Source organism: Gastrolobium bilobum, unplaced genomic scaffold (assembly GCF_033153095.1).
Source record: "Gastrolobium bilobum isolate Gb01-03AN ecotype WA unplaced genomic scaffold, APGP_CSIRO_Gbil_v1 utg38039, whole genome shotgun sequence".
Classification (NCBI taxonomy): domain Eukaryota; kingdom Viridiplantae; phylum Streptophyta; class Magnoliopsida; order Fabales; family Fabaceae; genus Gastrolobium; species Gastrolobium bilobum.
Genome location: NW_026898934.1, coordinates 23804 through 43692, shown reverse-complemented (window position 1 = coordinate 43692; position 19889 = coordinate 23804). Strand labels below are relative to the sequence as shown.

Genomic DNA, 19889 nt, shown 5'->3' with positions numbered 1-19889 from the left:
AATTTTCAGATATTATCGTAAACTGAATGCAAAAATTATATTTTTGAAAATTGAGATTCTCGGACAAATAAAAATTTCTCCTGTACCAAACGCTAACTGTTTTTGGCAAATGTGCAGATATATTTATTTTCTTTTACAAAAAAATGTAGTGATTCCATTTGTCGATACAAACAATAATATTTTAAAAAAAAAAAAAATGGTGATTTTTGTTCTTCGGTGAATCAGGATAGTCCAAATGTACTGCTATGATTGATTGTTGATTTATGTATCAGTTTAAGGATTTTGATATAGAGAAGGAGTACTTTCGTAAGAGATAATTATCAATGTTAATGGTATATTTTCTCCATGGGTAAGAGAAATATGTGATTTGGGTATATGATGTTAAATCTCTGGGTATACATGTAAGGGTATATAGTTATTGTTAATGCAATGACTATGATGAATTCGGGTAATAAGGAACATATCGAAATTGGAGGTGTTGTGCCGTGAAATGGTGTTAAAACCAGCTTTCCCGGCTAAGTAGGTGGAGAAAGAATTCGAATTCCATTCTTATCAAATACATATTAAGAAAGAACGAGGAATTTTAACTGTAATTAAACCCTAAATCGGGATTAGTCCTATAGTTGACTCCGAAGAGATAAAATTTGTAAGGATATTCAAGAAACCGACTCACTTCAAATAGATAATTAGGTGTTGGTATGAAAAAAAAAAAAAAAAACGTTGTTGTGCATTTAATATTTGAATAACGCTTGAGTTACTAATTTATCTTGTATCAATAAATGACAAACTAGTTGAGGAGCAACTCTTCTCCAAAATAAGAGGTATAAAATTATCTACATAATATTACTTGATGTTATTATTCTTCTGGATGTAATGTTTGTTTGTAATGTATGACCTATATCTTCATCCTATGCTTTTAAAAGTATGAGACAAGCTTTGTACCCAAAAAAAAAAAAAGTATGAGACAAACTGCCGTTATTTGTAAGGTTTTGGAAGAAAGTGAAAGAAAACAACTTTGATAAACCAAACTGAAAAATATTCAGTTGGGGATGAAACCAACGCTATTCTTCTTCTGACACATTGAGACAAGTCGCTATACTCCAAAATAAGACCACTAGAATTATCTGAATATTATTTCCTAGGGTAATTATTCTTCTTTTGTCCGCAATCTTTGTTTGAAGTCTCCGCAATCTTTGTTTGAAGTCTATGACCTATATCCTATGCTTTTAGAAGTAAAGGACATAGTGCATTATTGTACATCTTTCACAGTCGGGTTTTAGTTTCGAAAATATGTACTAAGAACCAACACACACACAAAAACACTAGCATTGGTATAGACTACGAGAGATTTAGGTACTTTATATTAAGTTATGTATTTAATTCCTCAAAAACTTCACGCGATTATGCATGTGGGAAAGAGTAACTCATATTACACGTGTCAACAAAAAATTTTCTTCCTTCCTTTGCTTGAAATGTTATGTAATTCGTGACTTTTAAAAAAAAAAAAAAACTTCCCTCTATATGTAGGGGAATATTACTCTCATATTATAACAGAAAAATAACCTCATACATTCACAAATTAGAAAAGAGAGAGCAGAGAGAATAGAGAAAAGAAAAAAATATATAAAATGAGCTCCACTTTTAATTTATAAATTTATAAATGTATGAGAGAATTTTTCTCTCATATAACATGAGAGAATTAGGGGTGATAAACGAACCATGGTCCTTTAGCTCGGCTCGTCAAGGTCTGAGCTTACATGCTTAAAATTAATGGTTGGAACCAGACTTAGACTTGTATAAAAGCTCGTTTAATAAAAAGACATCAGACTTCAATTCAAAAGCTCGGCCTTAGAGCCTCTCAGGCTGGCCTAGTATATTAATTTTTATTTTTATTTTATATTTTTATATAAGTTGTAATAGTCATTTCTCTCTCCTCAATCCATTTCACCCCATTTTATTGGTTAAATAGACTTTTTGAATGATTTTGTTCTATATTATGATGTTTGGATATACATTGAATTTATGTATATTTATGGAATTACTAGTATTGTTGATTGTATATTTTATTTGATAAAATTTTGTTATCTTATTTTTTTTAAACAGGCTAAATCAGACTTTTATTTTTTTGTAATAAGCCAAGTCACGGGTCGATAATTATATTCATAACAGATAACAGGCTTGGTCAGGCTGAAACATTTAAACACAGACTTAGCATAATATTTAGGCTAAATTACAATTTAGCACCTTATACTTAGAGCTCTATCCAAAAAGCCACCTTCTACTTTTAATTAAATCAATTGACCATCTTAAACTATGCAATTAAAATAATTAAGCATATCCGTTACTGAGACAATCAACTCCGTTAAGGCCATGTGATTCACCAAATATTTTCTTACTTTTTCAAAAATTAAAAACTGAAAATCTTGCTTCGTTCTTTTTTGATAAATAAAAAAATTGTTCCGTATCAATCTTTTCGTTAGTTTCTTCTTGTTCGTTGGATGCTTAATATCTAATCGTCTTTCTTAATAAGAGATTTATTTTTCTTCGGAAACAAATTCACATTCTCTTCTTCTTTTTCCCTCCTTGACTCTGAATATTGAAGCAGTGGAAGAACCCAGTGGCTTATGCTGGAGTGTGCAGAGGCATTAGACTCTAGTTCGGATTTGGCAAAGATCGGATTCATTTGAAGTTAAGTTGTGCCAAAAGAAAATATTATTAAGCGTAAGAGTTTGTATCCTTCATTCTGTTTAGTTTTTCCTTTTGGGATATATGTTTAGCTTATGCTCTTTTCTCTCTCTTTTTTGTAGGAAGAAATCATGGAATGATGGTTCACCACCTCAAAAGCTGGTGCTGAGACTCCATCTGAAAAAGTTCTGATAAAAAAATTTAAAAAAGAAAAATCTGAAGATGTTACTAAACCATCATCATGATTTTATGAATGTCAATAATGGCATTCTTATTTAACGAATTGTTTTATCTTATGAAATAGAAGTAATGCCAATTCATTACGATCAATACCTCTACTTTGCCTTCAACTGCCAATTGTACTTCAAGTATATTATCTTGCCAAATCATCGAATGATGTATTGTCATATTCAATAATAAGTTGAATTATAGAGAAATTACATTATTTTTTCATGATTGATATTTTTTTTCCCCCAAATCCGAACTAGAGTCTCATGCCTCTGCACACTTCAACATAAGCCATTAGATTTTTCCACTGCTTGAATATTCAGAGTCAAGGAGGGAAAAAGAAGAAGAGAATGTGAATTTGTTTCAGAAGAAAAATAAATCTCTTAAGAAAGACGATTGGATATTGAGCATCCAACGAATAAGAAAAAACTAACGAAAAGATTGATACAGAACAGTTGTTTTATTTATGAAAAAGAAGGAAAATTTTTTTTCAATTTTTAATTTTTAATTTTTAAAAAAGTAAGAAAATATTTATTGAATCACGTGGACTTTAACGGAGTTGATTGTCTCACTAACAGATATGTTTAATTATTTTAATTGCATAGTTTAAGGTGGTTAATTGATTCAATTAAAAGTAGAAGGTACCTTTTTGGATAGACCTCTAAGTACAAGGTGCTAAATTGTAATTTAGCCTAATATTTATAGGTTATTATAGCTAAAAATTAACTCCTCATTCAAATTAAAAAAAAATAAAGAAAAAGTATCCCTTGTTTTTCTCATTCCGTGGATTTTGTTTCTCTCTATTTATTTATTTTTTTACTTTTTTTTCTATAAATAAAAGTGCGATAGAATTATTGTTTCATTTGATTAAGAAACTGGTTTCTCTTACAGTTCCTAGGTTTTCCGCCCGAACGACCCTAGCGTACAGAAAAGAAAGAAGTAGTCCTATTCGAAAACGAAATTTCAGTCCTAGTAGGTGCGATATTGAAGGCCTTCACGGGCTTACTTAGTGCTTGCACTAAGGAGTTCAGGGCTAAGGGCTGGAGCGTAGGAAGCATTGGCTATCAGAACCCCCGGAGGGAACTAACTCCTTTCTTGCAAAGCAGCTTCATGAGAAAGAAGTGCAGCAATCTTTGGATAAGTTTTTTTTTCCTCTAAAAGAAGTTGCTTTTCCCAAAAAAAAAAAAATCATTTTGGGACATTTTATGCGTTTGTATACAAACTTAAAAAAAAGGTTAAAATAGTGCTTTTTTTAGAGGCAAAAGTGAAATGATTTTTAAAAATTCAATTTTTCCCAACTTCACTCCAGCTACTCCACCGCACTACCATCGCTCACATTTTCTTTTTAGTAATTTTATGGATTTAATTTTCTGCTTTTGTCGCAAAAAAATAATTCTATGTCACACTCACGTCAAAATGAACTAGTCTCATTAATTTTTTATCTTTTTTTTTTAACAATGGGACCCACTCATTTTTATGTGAGTGGGATAGAGAATTTTTTCTACAGTAAAAATAGAAACACTTTTTTTTTCTAATTTTATAAATAAAAAGTGCTTATCAAATTTAACATCCAAATAACTTTTTTCTTTTAAAAGTAATTTTTATGTATTCCTTCCAAATGTAAAATAGTTTTTACTTTTAAAAAAGTCATTCTAGAATAAGCAAGCCATAAAAACAGATTGTAAGGGAATGTAGGGAGTAAATCTTTTTTTTTTTTTGGAGTTACCCAACCCTAATTATCTCTTTGAGACGAGTTGGCTTCCTCCGGTATCCCCACGAGCTTCGACTCTTTGAGCCGGCTATGGAACTAATCCGGAGTGCGGGGGAACAGTGATGGCTAAAGATTAAATCTAATTCAAATGAATATGGAAATGGAGTGATAGAGTTAGAACCCATGAATCAAAATTGAGAGAAGAGACTGTTAAGTCAAGACAAGTTTGGGGAATATAGGGATAAAAATAGCAAATTGTCTAAGGGGGCGTTTGGTTAAGGAGAAATTTTTTGAATACTAGGGAAATGTGATTGATAGGGAAATGGTTGGAAAGTGAGTTTGATAGGAAAATGTAAAAAAAGTTGTTTGGTTCGCCAAAAGTTTACCGGGGAAATTGGGTTAAATTTTCTGAGTGTATGTTTGGTTGAAGATAGAATATTGATGGGAAAATTGTTTGAAAATACTAAAATACCCTTTCTTTTTTTACTGTTTTTAAAAGTGTTTACCGTTGTGTGCATTGCGTGTTGCACATTTCTACCCAACGACAAATAAAAAGGTTTTCATATCTCTGTAAACCAAGCTTCCAACAGATCTTGTACGCAGCAATTCTAGCCTTTGAGGCCATTCCTCTTGCTTCACCTTGAGCAAAGTTGAACAAACTAGCGTTTGCAACAACAGATCCTGCAGCAGTTGAAGCAGTGTGTGTTCCATGGCCTTCAGTGTCTCTCGGAGACTTAGATTCCACACACTCATAAATGGGTCTCTCGAGATATGATTCATAGCCTTTGAAGAACGATTTGGCTCCGATTATCTTCTTGTTACACGCAGAACCGGGGAAGTCATGAACCTTTTCACAACTACCTTTCCAAGAAGAGGGTACGTCGGAGAGACCCTCGTCTGAGAAGCTCTGTTGGGCATTTTAAAACCATCATATGCATCTGTCTTTCTTCTCTGTTGGGTATTTTCGTCTGTCTCATTTTTGCAAATTGCAACTTATCCGGCTTTCTGCATAAAACCACCCCCAACTTGGCTTTGCAAACAGTGTCAATGCCCGGCTATTTGGACCAAATGGGGGAATGGTATGCATTTGTTATTGCTGGGGAACTTGGCTGAATCCCTCTACCAAACAGGGACTTTCTAGAAAACTATTTTCATTTGGATGGGGAAATTTTTGGTTCCCCTGTATAATAGCCCAACTTAATTAATTAGTAAATCTAGTGTAATTAAATAATTAAACATGTTTTAGTGAGTGAAATTAAGTATAAGGCTTAATTAAATGAATCTGAGTCACTTTGGAGTTAAAAAGTGTACTCAGTGAAAATTAAGGGGTATAAATGAGTACTGGCAAAAGTACCCAAATATAAAAATAAAAATAGTAATATTCCTAGAATAATATTCCAGACTTTTGGTTAAAGTTTGGTAATTATTGGAGTTGAATAGATAGATGAACCAATACCCGCTTAAAGCCACTTAACCAATGTTAAGTGACTAAAAGCCAAAAGATGAACCCCAAACCCCCACTTTCCCGTCGACAGAAACAGAGAAGAAAGGAAGAAGAAGGAGAAGGAGGAGAAAGGGAGAGAGAAGAAGAGAGAGAGGAGGGAGCAAATCCCAACGGTTTTGGGTGATTCAAAAGCCTAAATCGCTTAGAATCTCACCCTCTTTCATAATCCAAGCTTAGTTTTAAGTGGGGAGCTTTGTGTGGTGAGATATTGGCTCTCAAAAATTCGGCCCTTTGGTGAAATTTGGGGTTTTGAGAGTTTCTACCTCCATTGAAGCTTGAGGAGCCATCAATCCTTGGTTGTGTGACCATTGGTGGTAAGATTCTAACCCTTGAACCTCATGATTCCTTGAAAATTGCATGAGTTAGGGTTTATGAATAATGTTTTAGGGATTTTGATGAATGTTGTTAAATTAGCTATGTTCTAGGAAGAATGGAGCTTAGAGCATGTTATGGAAAATGCTAGGAATGTCATTTAATCGGTGAAAATGAGCTTAGATAGCTAAATGAGTATACTTGTAAAATGGCAAGAATATGATGCTTGATATTGGATTTCTTGCATTGTTGATAAATGGTATGGCTTGGTTGATTGATGATTGTGTCCTAATGATGTCTAGGATTGAGACATTTGGACCGACCGTGAGTGATCAACCGCTTGAAGAAGCTATGGAGCTTGAGTAGCTCATTGGAATTGGTAAGCTCACACTTGTGTGGTGTTTTGAATTGAGTATTTGATGGTTGATTGTGAAATACTCTTGGATGCAATGTGTTGATTGCATTACACCATGTGTAGGTGTTGGTTTTGGAGTAGAGTATTGTTGACATTGGTGAAGAACAAAGGTCGACTGAAGCATTGAGGTAAGCCTTCGGACCTTGGGTGTAATTCCCTTGACTGTTCTACCAAGCCCTGAAAGGGTGGAGGTTGTGATTGTGTATATAAATGCAATAAAATAGTGTAATGCTTTGTTATACGTATGTGTATGCATTTGGTGTGGCATAGGATGGTGTTTCCCTATGTTGGTATGTGGCATGACGATGCGTAAATCATACTTGGTAGTTAGCTGGCCAGTAGGACTATTTGCATCTGAGTTTCCTTAGGACAGCTTGAGAGCTCGAGGGATTTCTCCTGGAGATGTTAGTGCACTTTGCATAGATATGTATTTACTGCATTATTATTGTTATTGCTATTACACTGATATGGAACTGTGGGGTGGAGAGATGCTCCAAGGACCCCTGGTTTACTGGATATATTCGTATATCTCACCCCGTGTTGTGGGGACCCCCTTTCAGGTAAGGATGCTGCAGGAGCCTCTGGTGGCAAGTGGCCATATCTGGATTATGCATGAAATGTGGCATTCCTTTTGAGTTTATGCATGCCTTTTGTAGTTGACATGTATAGGATTTTATTTTGAAAGCCCATGGTCATTTGTATATCTTGATTCATTGGATGAACTTAGCCTATGCTCATGCCTTTGGTTACACCTTTTGTTGATGGGAGCCAAGGGAATGATCATAGTGTTTTGTAAGCTAAGTTCTACGATTTGTAAAGGATATGTAATGTAAACGATGTCTACTTGAAATTCAATATATGCATGCTTGTTATGTATTAAGTTGTTGAATTGGTTGGGCTGAAAATCGATTAGGTACCCTTTGTTTAAATTGGTAAACGATGAGAAAACAAAGGTAATGCTGCCCAAATTCTAGCTAAACCTCATGAGGAGAGGTTGGATGAGTGCTAGGATTTAGTTTGGGGCATGGATAATTGGGGTTTGTAATAGGGATGCATCTTCCCCTAGGCTTGGACTTGAAAAATGTGGGAATTGGAATTCCCTGGCAGCGCGCTTAAGCGCCCAGGAGCGCGCCCAAGCGCCCTGCTGCCCCTGCGAGTGCCAATGCATTCTGCCTCCTCGCGCTGGAGCGCCCAAGTGGGGGCTGAAGCACCCAGGATTGCGCGCTGGAGCGCCCTAGCGTGCGCTTAAGCGCTCTTTGCTGCAGAAAGTTGGGTGGCTTACTGCCCCCTCGTGTTTTAGCGCCCAGGGTGGGGCTTAAGCGCCCAGGGTTGCGCGCCTGAGCGCCCTGTTGCGCGCTTAAGCGCCCATCCACACTGGAATGTCTGATGCTTACTGCCTCCGTGCGCTGAAGCGCCCAGATGGAGGCTTTAGCGCTCGATAGAGCGCGCTTGAGCGCCCGGTAGCGCGCTGAAGCGCGCGGGGCCTGTGACCAACACTCTCTTGTGTTGCTTCAATTTGTCCTAACTTGGGCTACAGTGCTCCGATTTGAGCACGGTTTGAAGCCACAGGTAGCTAATGAAGAAACCTACAATATAGTAGAAGATGTGAACTAAATAAGAAGTAAATTAATGGTTTAAAAATGGAAAATGAACATGATGTTAAGCTTAATTTATCTGTTTCCGCAAGGTAATATGGTTATGATCACGAAAATGGGTATTATAAGTTCGGTACGTTTTAAAATGAAAAATTTATCCGGATTTTTAATTGAACCCAGGTGATTGTAACTGCGCTTAATATCATAATGCGATGTTAACAAACCGGTTCTAGAACGGGGTGTTACACCCTGAACCAAACACCACCTAAGGGTTTTTAGTTTATTATGTTACATGAACACTATTTATCATTCTTGCTGATACATCTAAAATCTCACTTTCCTTTTTTATTCTTTTTCTTTTTCTTCCTTTTTAAAAAGACCCACCAAAATCTCTTCTCTACGGGACTACTATTCATTTTTCCGATAACATAATAAACTAAAAGCCCATTGTCTAATTCCAACATCAATAATTAAGAAAGAAAGATGAGAGAGAGACCTTGGGTGGAGGTGTTGGAATCGCCAGGAAGCTTGGAAACAAGGTAAGCGGATGCAATCGCTGTATGCAAGGGTTTGAAGGAGCTCAATTCTCTTCGAAACAATCTCGGTGTACCAATAGGGTTTTGGCGAGGAATGAAATTCAAAGCACGCAAAGAAGAAAATCACGAAAAGAAAGAAAAATTGGAGATTTAGGATTTGGATAAAAAAAAAGTGGGCTGGGCCGCGATTAACCCCACCCTAACACAAAAAAAATGAGAGTCACTGGAGCTAGGGTAAAAAATAACCCTACCACACGTGGGCTAAAAAAAGGAGAAATGAAAATTGGGGTCATTGGGCTGGATCCCGTATTGACAGCTCTAATTTTTTTTTTAGTAAATAAAAGGCTTAAGCTACAAAACAAAGAAAAAACACAAAAAAAATCTAACTATTGCAACTCAAAGCACAACATTTAATTTTTTTTCTTTATGTATTTCGTGATTATCTTAAATTTTAGTACCTTATAGTGTTGATTTAAGTAAAACGCAGCAAGAAGAAATAAAGTGTTGTTTCGCCATCAACTTAGAGTCGCTAATGTAAAATGCTTAGAGTCTATTATAGACATAATTTAATATTAAGTTGCAAATCACTTATCTATTGTGTCGATAATACCTGCTTCGTTATCTTAATATGCGAAAGTAGAGATACATTATTTTAAAGTAATGTTCAACATAATTGTTTAATTTGAGACTGAAGAAGAGGATTAAAATTTTTATTTGTACATTTAGTGATGCAATTAGGTGTTTATGTCCTACAAAATTTTATTAATTAAATTTATTTCAAAGTTGCATTACAAATGATAACGGTAGTTGATTTGATTCTGTTTAGGCACATATGTTCTACTATAAGCAATAAATCTGACTCATAGATATGAGACTAGTCGTCAACACTTAAATTTCTTTTAATAATTATTTGACAGTGATCAAGATTTTAACATCACCAGTAATTGAGAACTCCCTTTATAGTGAAAAAAAAAAAACTTTGCCACTTATAAAGTATTTGATTTGATTATATTTGTACGTTATGTGATTCAATTACATGCTTGTCCTACAAAAATTTAATTATTAAATTTAATTAAAATTTGCGTTAACTTTTACGAGACAAATAAATCGACTTTTTTTTTGTCATTCATCGCACGAGTAATAAACTAGTTATAAAAAGAAGAGAGAGAAGTTTAATAGGACTGACTCACTTTTACGTGAGTATGGCAAAAGAAATTTTTTTCGTAGCAAAAACAGAAACATTATACCCTTTATTTTTAAGATATTAATCTTAACTTGAATCTTAAAGTAATTTTTTCATATAAATTAACAGTCCAAAATTGTTTCAATTTAATTTGTGGTATTAATCAATTAATCAGTAGAGAAATTAAAAAATAAACTAAAAAAAGTGCAACATAAGCTTTAAGACATAATACATATGACATTTAGTTAAAATTTTCAATCACTACAACTATTTGAATTAGAGCTTAGTGACATGTTTAATTATTTTTGGAGAAATATATATTGTTTTCGCAATTCAATCTGAGTGTAATAAAGGTTAAAAGTCTCCAAGAATTCTTCTTTAAGGATTGAATTTTTGACTTTGGGATTTAAATAGTCACTTTTAAGTTTTAACCATTATAACAGGCACTCATTGGATACATATTTAACTATTGAACTTATTAAAAGAGAAAAGTCCATGTTCTTTTCTTATTTGAAATAATATTCAAGATGGGGAAAGTTTCACTAGTGGAACCTATTCACTTTTATGTGAAAGTGATAAAGAATTTTTTTTAAATATTACATATTTTATTTTTATAGAAATGATATAGTATAATCTACCCATTCATATGTTGAACAGCGCTCAAAAGTACAGCTTAAACAAGTTGTTTAATTTACAAAAATTAAAGTTTTAAGTTTTACAACCCTACACTTTTTTATTTTTTATTTTTTATATATTTTACAACCCTACTTTGTCCTTACTATGTAATACACTTCAATCATATACGTGAAAAAAAAAATGGGGAATAGAGTTGACAACTGAACTATTTTTAATTTTTTTTTTGGAATAGAATTGACAACGAAACTATAAGAAGCGATAATTGCATACGGCCGATACTACTGGCTTTTCTTGTCGATATGGTAATTGTTGTAGGACAATTCCATAAGGATGCAGGTTCAAATGTCGCTAATATACAGGTGCATTCGGCTGATGTTGAACTTTCAAGGGACAACGAAGACTTTTTCTTTTTTCTTTTATTTTAAGATCAACCAAACAGCTCGTCAATTTTTATTTTTTTATAACATAAACTAATTAGAGAATAGCATACTCAAATACAAAATTAAGAAGAAAAAGAAAGAACGAAGAATCGTGTTGAAGATTGAGGTAACATTTACCTCTTCAATTCATCATTACCTCAGGCGCTATTGAACTTGAATATTAAATCTACAAGATTTTAAATAGGACGCTATCAAGGTAAGCAACATCTTCTTGAAAAGGAATTGCAATAATGTGTTTTATTTAATATTTTTCCTAGGGTTTACTATGAGCCCGTTTGTTTGCACTTTTAAAATAAGTAACTTTTATCTCTTCCTTATTTTAGAAGTCTTTTTTACAAAAGTTAAAGTTATTTATATTTTTATAAAAATATTTAGATTTTGAAAAAAAATATTTGGCTTTTGACTTCTGCTTTTTTTAGAAGTTAAAATTTTTAACTTCAGAAAAAAGTAGGTTTTTGACTTTTTTTGTGACTTGTGCTTTTTTTAAAAGCAGACATCCAAACCAACTAAAAATGAAAAGTGCTTTTTTTCAATAAAAAAAGCAACTTCTGGAGAGAAAAAAACTCATCCAAACGGGCCCTATGTCCAGTTCATGAAAGCCACTTCTAAGAAAAAAAATGAAGATATAGGAAAGGAAAAGATCCATTTACAAAAAAAAAATGTACAAATTTTTTGCAAATTACATTATTTACTTCCGGAAGTACATAGTGTAACCTAGTATACTTCCGGGAGTACATAGTGTAGTTTGTAAGAGTTTGTAAACAACAAATTTGTAAATATAAATCTCCCCTATAAGAAGTAGTGACATGAAATTTATAATGACCCTAACTGGTAAATCTTAGTTAGAGATTTAATTTAAGGATTTAAATGCCATAATTAGATTCAGTGAGCGATTTCGAGTATTTTGACTGTAATCATGACGATGTTATGAACAGTGCGTTCTGCCGGAGAATTTACAGTTTTGTGAATTAACCGGTAGAGCTTAAATGAGCAAAATGATTTTTGGAACATAATTTGACAATTCTGATGACAAATATGAGTTCAGAACGAAAAATTGTATAGTCTAGCACTTTCCGTGAAAATCTCGTGAATAGTGTTTCTACCGGGTATTTTGTACTGCTGTTTAAGCAACCGGTAGAGTCCAGAAGAAATAATTGATGAAATAAGAATAAGAAAGTCCAATATATGCCAAGCAAGTCAATATAGGCCCAAGAAAAGAATAAGTTTATAAGTTTTAAGTTCAGAAATGAGCGAAGTACAATTAGTGATTCACAGTGCATTTCGTCAAAAACGGTGCAGAAACTATACTGTGAATTATGAATATTGTTTTGTAACAAATAAAAATTAATGTAAATGATTTTAGAAAAATAAAAATATGTCCGTAGCTTTAAGTTAGTTCCGGGTCAATTTAAGTTAAAATACGCGATAAAAAAACATCCGATGAAAAGGGCCACATGTGCCTATATAGCCTTGTCACTTAAATGAAACACTATTTATTTCAGATTTTCTTCTTCTCTCTCTTGCATGGCCGAGCTACACATGGAGGGGAAGGGGCTAGGGTTTCAAATTTTCCTTCTTTGATTTCTTCATCATCCATCCACCAAATCCAATGACCCACCACATGAAATTGATTGGAAACCACTCAATGAATCCATTCCACCTATCCATTTGAGCTATAGTTGAGTGTGTGAAGAGTTATTCCTCCTCTCATTTTCGAGTTACTATTCATTGGAGGAGAAAAGGTGAGTTTTTGATGGAGCTTGGCTTGGAGGTTGCTTTCTAGGCTTTGGGAAGTTGATTAGTGGTAAGAAACCTTTGTTTCCATGATGTTATTTTGATGGTTTGTGTCATAGAAATTGTGAGCATGTGTTGGTGTGAAATAAATTAGTTTAAAATTTGAATTGATGATGGAATGATGATGTGTTGGATATAGGAATGTGGAATAAGCATATGAACATGTATAAAAATTGGAAAAAAATCCCATGATGACATACCCTAGATTTCGGCCTTGATAGGGTAATTAGGGGTGATGCACAAAGATTTATTGTATGTATTGGGAAGGTTTAATGTGCTTGAATAAGAGGAAATTTGATGAGTTAGTAAGAATGTTAAATTTGAAAGAAAATCCTTTGAAACATACCCTTGATGTTCGGCCTTGAAGGATTTAAAGAGCTTGAGATTTCCAAAAATTAAATAGGAACTTGGTATATATTATACATTTATGTACGTGTAGTTGTTAAATTAAGTGAGGAAAATGTATTGTAAAAGAGAAGGATCCTTGGAAATTCCCTTAAAGGATTCGACATATAGGGTGTTTAGGGAAAGATGTTGTCATATTTTATTTTAATAAAATATGTGTGTTTCAAAGTATGAAAATGATAAGTCATGAAGTGAAATGGTTTGAAAAGAAATCATGGAAAAATATATTGATTTCCTAATTTTAGGCCCACGGTCCTTTAAAGTAAAATGCTATGATTTATGTTGGAAATTTGTAAGGGAATGGATTATTAAATTAAAGAACACCAACGGTTATAAAGAGGTCTAGACTTGTGTATTGGCAAAAATGCAAAGAAATGAAAAGAAGCGATAAGATGTATGCCTTATGTGAAAGCTAGGCATGATGGCATTTTATTAATTGGTATTTGTGGATTCTTGCTCTAGGTGTACCTAGGGACTAAAAAGGAATCAGAATCTCTTGAAGATATATAAGTAACTTGTGCAACAAGTAAGGGTATTGGTAAAGCTTCAAGAGGTAAGCTCTATGTTTAAGGAGTCTTTTCCTGTTTGAGTGCTCCACCATGGTTAGTGAACTATGGTTGGACTGTATGACTGTGATTTAGATGCTTTGTATAGATGCATTCATATAGAGTTATTTGATAACATGATATGTTTTGCTCTGATATGACTTCTGTAATATGATTTCTGTAACAATCTCTGGCCATTGATTGTATAGTACCCGGATGTCCGCTTTGGGGTCCTCCCTCGGGACTGATGGTGTACGCCTCTGATATGTCTGGTTCCGCTTTGGGGTCCTCCCTCGGGAACACGTGCGTTGATTTCCGCTTGGGGTCCTCCCTTGGGAATGACGGCGCACATCTCTGATATGATGTGGATATATGCTCTGTTCTGTTATGATATCTGTTATATGTTGTATTTGTATACACTGTATCTGACTTTCATGCAGGAGTGAGCCAGGGGTATGGAGAATTCTCTATAAACCTGGAGCTTATTGAGATTGTAATCTCACCCCTCGTTGGGGACATATTTTCAGGTGCCCAGATTCCCGGTAAGTCCTCACTAGGCAGGGACACGACACGTGGCTGAGGCAGTTGACGGATCAGATTTTGAGTGGCTGTAGGCTACTACTTTTTGGAAGTATATTCATGTCATTTTGTATTTCCGCCTTTGATGGATCATGACATTGATCCTTTATTTTGTATATGGCCTGTATATGTTTTGTACATGTCTGTCAGTTTGATGCATGTACATTTGAGTATTCAGGCACGTTATATGATGATGTAGTATTCAGTTATGTTTATGTATGGGATTGCATGCTGTTAGATGTAGTGGCACTGAGCCAAGTTATGCATGCGCCTATGGATGGGCATTTGATTATATTTGTATAAACTTTTTATCAGGAAATGCTTCTGAGTGGGATTGGAAAATCCCCAGTTGTCCGATTTATAGAGGAAACTCTGCCCGATTTTTGTTTACGACGAATGAGAATTTAAAAAGAAAAAGAAAAAGTTAGCTCGTATTTTCATAAGTCAAGTCTTCCGCTGTTTTCTGTTTTTATCATATGTATGTTAACTGAACCGGCTCGAGACGGGGATGTTACAAAATTGATATATTGATGTTATTTTTTACGTTATACTTACAAATTTTTTTTATCTTATAATTAGTTTACTTATTTATAAATTATAAAATCAATGATTATAAAATGAGACTCCAAGTTTTTGGAATGCTCCAAATTTTACTTAAGCATCCAATCGAATGAAAATAATTAATTTAAGGGAATAGTTCAAAAAAAATCTAGTGTTATTGCTTTGAATCACTTATACTCGTGTTTTTTTAATCACTTATTCCCTTGTGTGGTTTTCTCTATTCATACCCTTCCTAACACTGTTAGAAAATTAACTAAATATAATTATTCTACCACTTTTAAAAGAAAAAATAAAGTGATAAAAAAAGAAGAAGAAAAAAAGACCGAATGTTATTAAAATTTAGAACACTTAATAAAAGATTAAAAATAGTAAAAAAAATGTCAAATATGTCAAAAAAAAATAGAATAAGAAAAAAATAGAAGAAATCAAATCATGTTAGCTCAGTTGGCACATGTAAAACTTATAAACTTAACATTTTTGGTCTACACATGACTTGTTTCGCATATATTAGACTTTCTTATTCTTATTTCATCAATTATTTAGTTCTGGACTTTACCGGTTGCTTAAACAGCGATACAAAATACCCGGCAGAAAACACTATTCGTGAAACTTTCACGAAAAGTGTCTAAACTATACAATTTTTCTTTCTAAACTCATATTTGGCATCAGAATTTCCAAATTAAGTCTCTAAACTCATTTTGCTCATTTTCATGCTCTACCGGGTGCTACACATAGTGTAGAATACCCGACCAAAGGCACTGTTCATGACCTAGTCATGATTACAATCAAAATACCCGAAATCACATTCTGAATCTAATTATGACATTTAAATCCTTAAATTAAATCTATACTTAAGATTTACTCGTTGGAGTCATTATATAATTATAATGATATATTATATAGTAAGTGGATCAATTACATGAATTACAAGTACAAAGATAATAAATCATAACGTACTCAAATATTTAAGGTTGATTATGGGGTGTTGGAATGGACAAAGGATAATGCAGGAAAGTGAAAATAAACCCCACTCCAAATAAGCTAAATTGATAGAATTATGTTATATGGAACAGAAGTATAAGATTAAATTCCATAGTAGTCATTGTTTAATTTTTCATTCTTTTTCTCTTTTTATTAAAAGGTTTAATGTTTCTCTTGTAAAAAAATTTAAATAAATTGAACAAATTTATTTGACAAATAAGAAAGAACTTTAAATATAAGAACTTCTAGAAGGGGAAGGATGAACTTACATTAATATATGTCTAAAGAAAATGCCTTGATCTATTGGAATATAACTTTAATTTTAAATGTCTTCAGATTCCTCACCTACAAACTCTTGAAATCATCACGGCAAAAGACAAAACTAGATTATTTTATTATTTTTTAATAATAAATCATTCCCTTACCTATACATAGAAAGCATATGGAGCAGTGAGAAACAGTGAAAAAGCTGACGAGAGTGGAGAGAAAAAAAAAATTAAAAGTTTTTAAACCAGATGTCAAAATTTCAATTGAAGAACCAGTGGTCCTCGTGTACCATAAATTTTTTCATATATATATGCGCCATGCCTTTCTTATCTTTAAGTTCAGTAATCTGACATCTGAGATAGTATGTTTTCCTTCTTAATTATGGAGTTGGGTCTCCACAATATTCCCTTACCTGCAATCTTGTCCTTCTTTCTCTTCTTGTTCATGGTGTTTAGCATAGTTTGGAGATCAAAAACCAAGCCTTCAAACTCCAAGTTACCACCAGGACCCGCAAAATTGCCTCTTATAGGGAACATGCACCAGCTTGGTGCAATGCCTCATCAAGGCCTAGCAAAATTAGCAGAGAAATATGGACCTCTGATGCATATGAAACTTGGTGGACTTTCCACCATAGTGGTGTCTTCCCCTGAAATGGCCAAAGAAGTTATGAAGACACATGACATCATCTTTGCAAATAGGCCTCATCTTCTTGCTGCAGATGTTGTAACTTATGGTTCAAAGAGCATGAGCTTTTCCCCTTATGGAAGTTATTGGAGGCAGATGAGAAAGATTTGCACTTTGGAGCTACTAACTACAAAGCGTGTTGAATCATTTCGATCAATTAGGGAAGAGGAGGCATCAAAACTTATCAAAGATATAAGTTTGAGTGAAGGGTCATCTTTCAATCTCAGTAAGGCGATCAATTCATTGACATGTAACTTAACATCAAGAGTAGCCTTAGGAGGCACAATCAAGGACCAAGAAGCATTCGTAGCTGCTATGAAAGATGTTTCAAAAGTAATGACTGGTTTCTCTATAGCTGACTTGTATCCTTCCTTTGAAGTGCTTCAATTTTTGACAGGAATAAGGTCCAAAGCTGAGAAGCTTCATCATGAAATAGATAGGATACTTGAGAAAATTGTAAGAGATCACCAAGACACAAGTTCAGAAACAAAGCCAATCAATGCAAAGGGAGGGGAAGATCTTGTTGAAGTCCTGCTAAAGCTTCAGAAGCAGAACAACCTTGAGCATCCTCTGTCAGACAGCATTATCAAAGCAACTATGTTTGTGAGTACTTTTCTATTAGAAATCACATAATTTCCAAAAGTAATTCCAAATAGATATAATCAAAGATCAATTAACTGCATGTGTTCGATCCTCTCCAATATCGTCTTTGCAAGGGGTTTGAAGCCTTCATCACAGGACCCGCTCCGAATCAGACTAATCGTGAATCGATGAACCGATTAGAATATCTAAAAAAAAATAAAAAATTAATTAACTGCAGTTGAATTAAATGCTTACAATATTTTGTTTGTTGAGCTCTGCTAGCTGCACGCAGAGGGAAAGCAAGACTCGAATTATACTCAGATTTTAAATAACTGTTAATTAACCATCTTTTGACTAGAAAAAGATTCTTGAATTTGAAAAATGTTTTTACAGGGAAATTACGTAAGGGGAAAATGAATTGTTTGTCAAGTTAGTGTTGTCATTTGATACTAATGCAGTAGTGCTGCAAAAAAATTGTTGGTATATTTGTTCATGTTAGCATTTCTTTCAGGATGTCTTCGCTGGTGGAACCAGTACAACAGCGAGAACCTTAGATTGGGCAATGTCAGAACTTGTAAAAAATCCAAGGATGATGGAAAGAGCACAAGCTGAAATAAGAAGGGTCTTTGATGGTAAAGGGCGTGTAGATGAAGCTAAACTCCATGAACTTAAATACTTAAAGTCAGTTATCAAAGAAACCTTGCGTCTACATATTCCTCTTCCATTATTACTACCAAGGGAATGCAGTGAGAGATGTGAAATCAATGGTTATGAGATACCACCTAAGAGTAAGGTCATTATTAATGCTTGGGCAATTGCAAGGGATCCAAACTACTGGGTTGAAGCTGAGAAGTTCTATCCAGAAAGGTTCCTTGATAGCACAGTTGATTACAAAGGTACAGATTTTCAGTTTATCCCATTTGGTGCTGGAAGAAGGATGTGTCCTGGCTCTATATTTGGCGTTGCTACTGTTGAACTCTTACTAGCAAATTTGCTTTTCCATTTTGATTGGAAGATGCCTGATGGGAATAAGCCTGAAGAACTTGACATGACTGAATCATTTGGTGTGTCTGTAAGAAAAAAACATGAGTTGTACCTGATTCCTTGTATTTATCACTCATCTGTTAATTAAAACCACTAAGAAGGAATCTTGTTAATTTATGCTCACAATAAGTGGTTGTCACTACGTTATATGTTGATGAATAGTCTGTTACGCTATGTTTGCTACAGAAGCATTTTAACAAGCATGTACTGGATAAATGGAGTTCGAAATTGAAAGAATTAAGGAATTGATCAATGGAAAATCATGTACTAGATAAATCATGCTCAGAATTTTTTGTTTCTTTCCAATCACACATTCCGCTAATGTCGCATATAACATTACAATCTTATTAATTATTTAGTACGAGTATTGTATTATTCTCTCTTTTTTTTTTTTTTAAGATTACAAGTATTGTCTTATTCATCAAATTAAGTTCTCGTATATATTAAAATATTAAATAATTAACTTAATCAAGTTATAAGGGCGACATTAAATTAGATTGAGTTTTGATATATAAATTCATGTAGAAACTTTTCCATTATTATATCCCGGCATAAACACTTCTTCATTACAAAGTTTTTATGGCAAGCACACCTTACCAAGTTTTTAATACCTTGTTATTAATCATGAAAATCTGATTCTTGAGCCCGTAGATGATGAAAACCAAAACTATCATTTGATCTATCAAGTTAAAATATTTATTTATTATTTAGATATATATATATAATTAAAAATCTATTAATTATACTTATATAATCAATGGATTATAAATTAATATAACATATTAATATTTGAAATATGATCATTCTATATTAGTATAAGTTATATTCTCAATTTTAGTCTTAGATCTTATTTATATCAGCTTTAATTATTTAGATATATGAATAGTTAAATTCAATCAAATCTAAAATTGTGTTGATCATGCCCCATTAATTTCATAAGAAATATAATATTTTTTAAAAAAATTATTTAAATTAGAAAACTAAAAATATCTAGTTTCTTAGCATATTTAAAAGTATTCATATAAGGGGAAAAAAGGGTTTCTCCTTTTAAAGGGCACAAGTTGTGTCCTTTTAATTTTTAACATTATATATTACGAATAGTACATAATTATAACATGAAAAAAAAAATTCTCTCCTGAGTCACTTCAGCTAATCTCGAGAGAGAAAAAAATAACTTTTCATTTTCTAATTATATATTATCC

The 19889-nt window shown here is 33.4% G+C and overlaps 1 protein-coding gene across 1 annotated transcript; it reads left to right on the top strand.

Moving 5' to 3' along the window:
* Positions 1 to 16729: 16729 nt before the first annotated feature.
* On the top strand, positions 16730 to 18887 carry LOC133285630 (cytochrome P450 71D9-like). The gene is made up of 2 exons (XM_061482879.1): positions 16730 to 17664; positions 18155 to 18887. The coding sequence occupies exons 1-2, from the start codon at positions 16741 to 16743 to the stop codon at positions 18773 to 18775; spliced, it is 1545 nt and encodes a 514-aa protein (XP_061338863.1). The 5' UTR covers positions 16730 to 16740; the 3' UTR covers positions 18776 to 18887.
* Positions 18888 to 19889: the final 1002 nt, after the last annotated feature.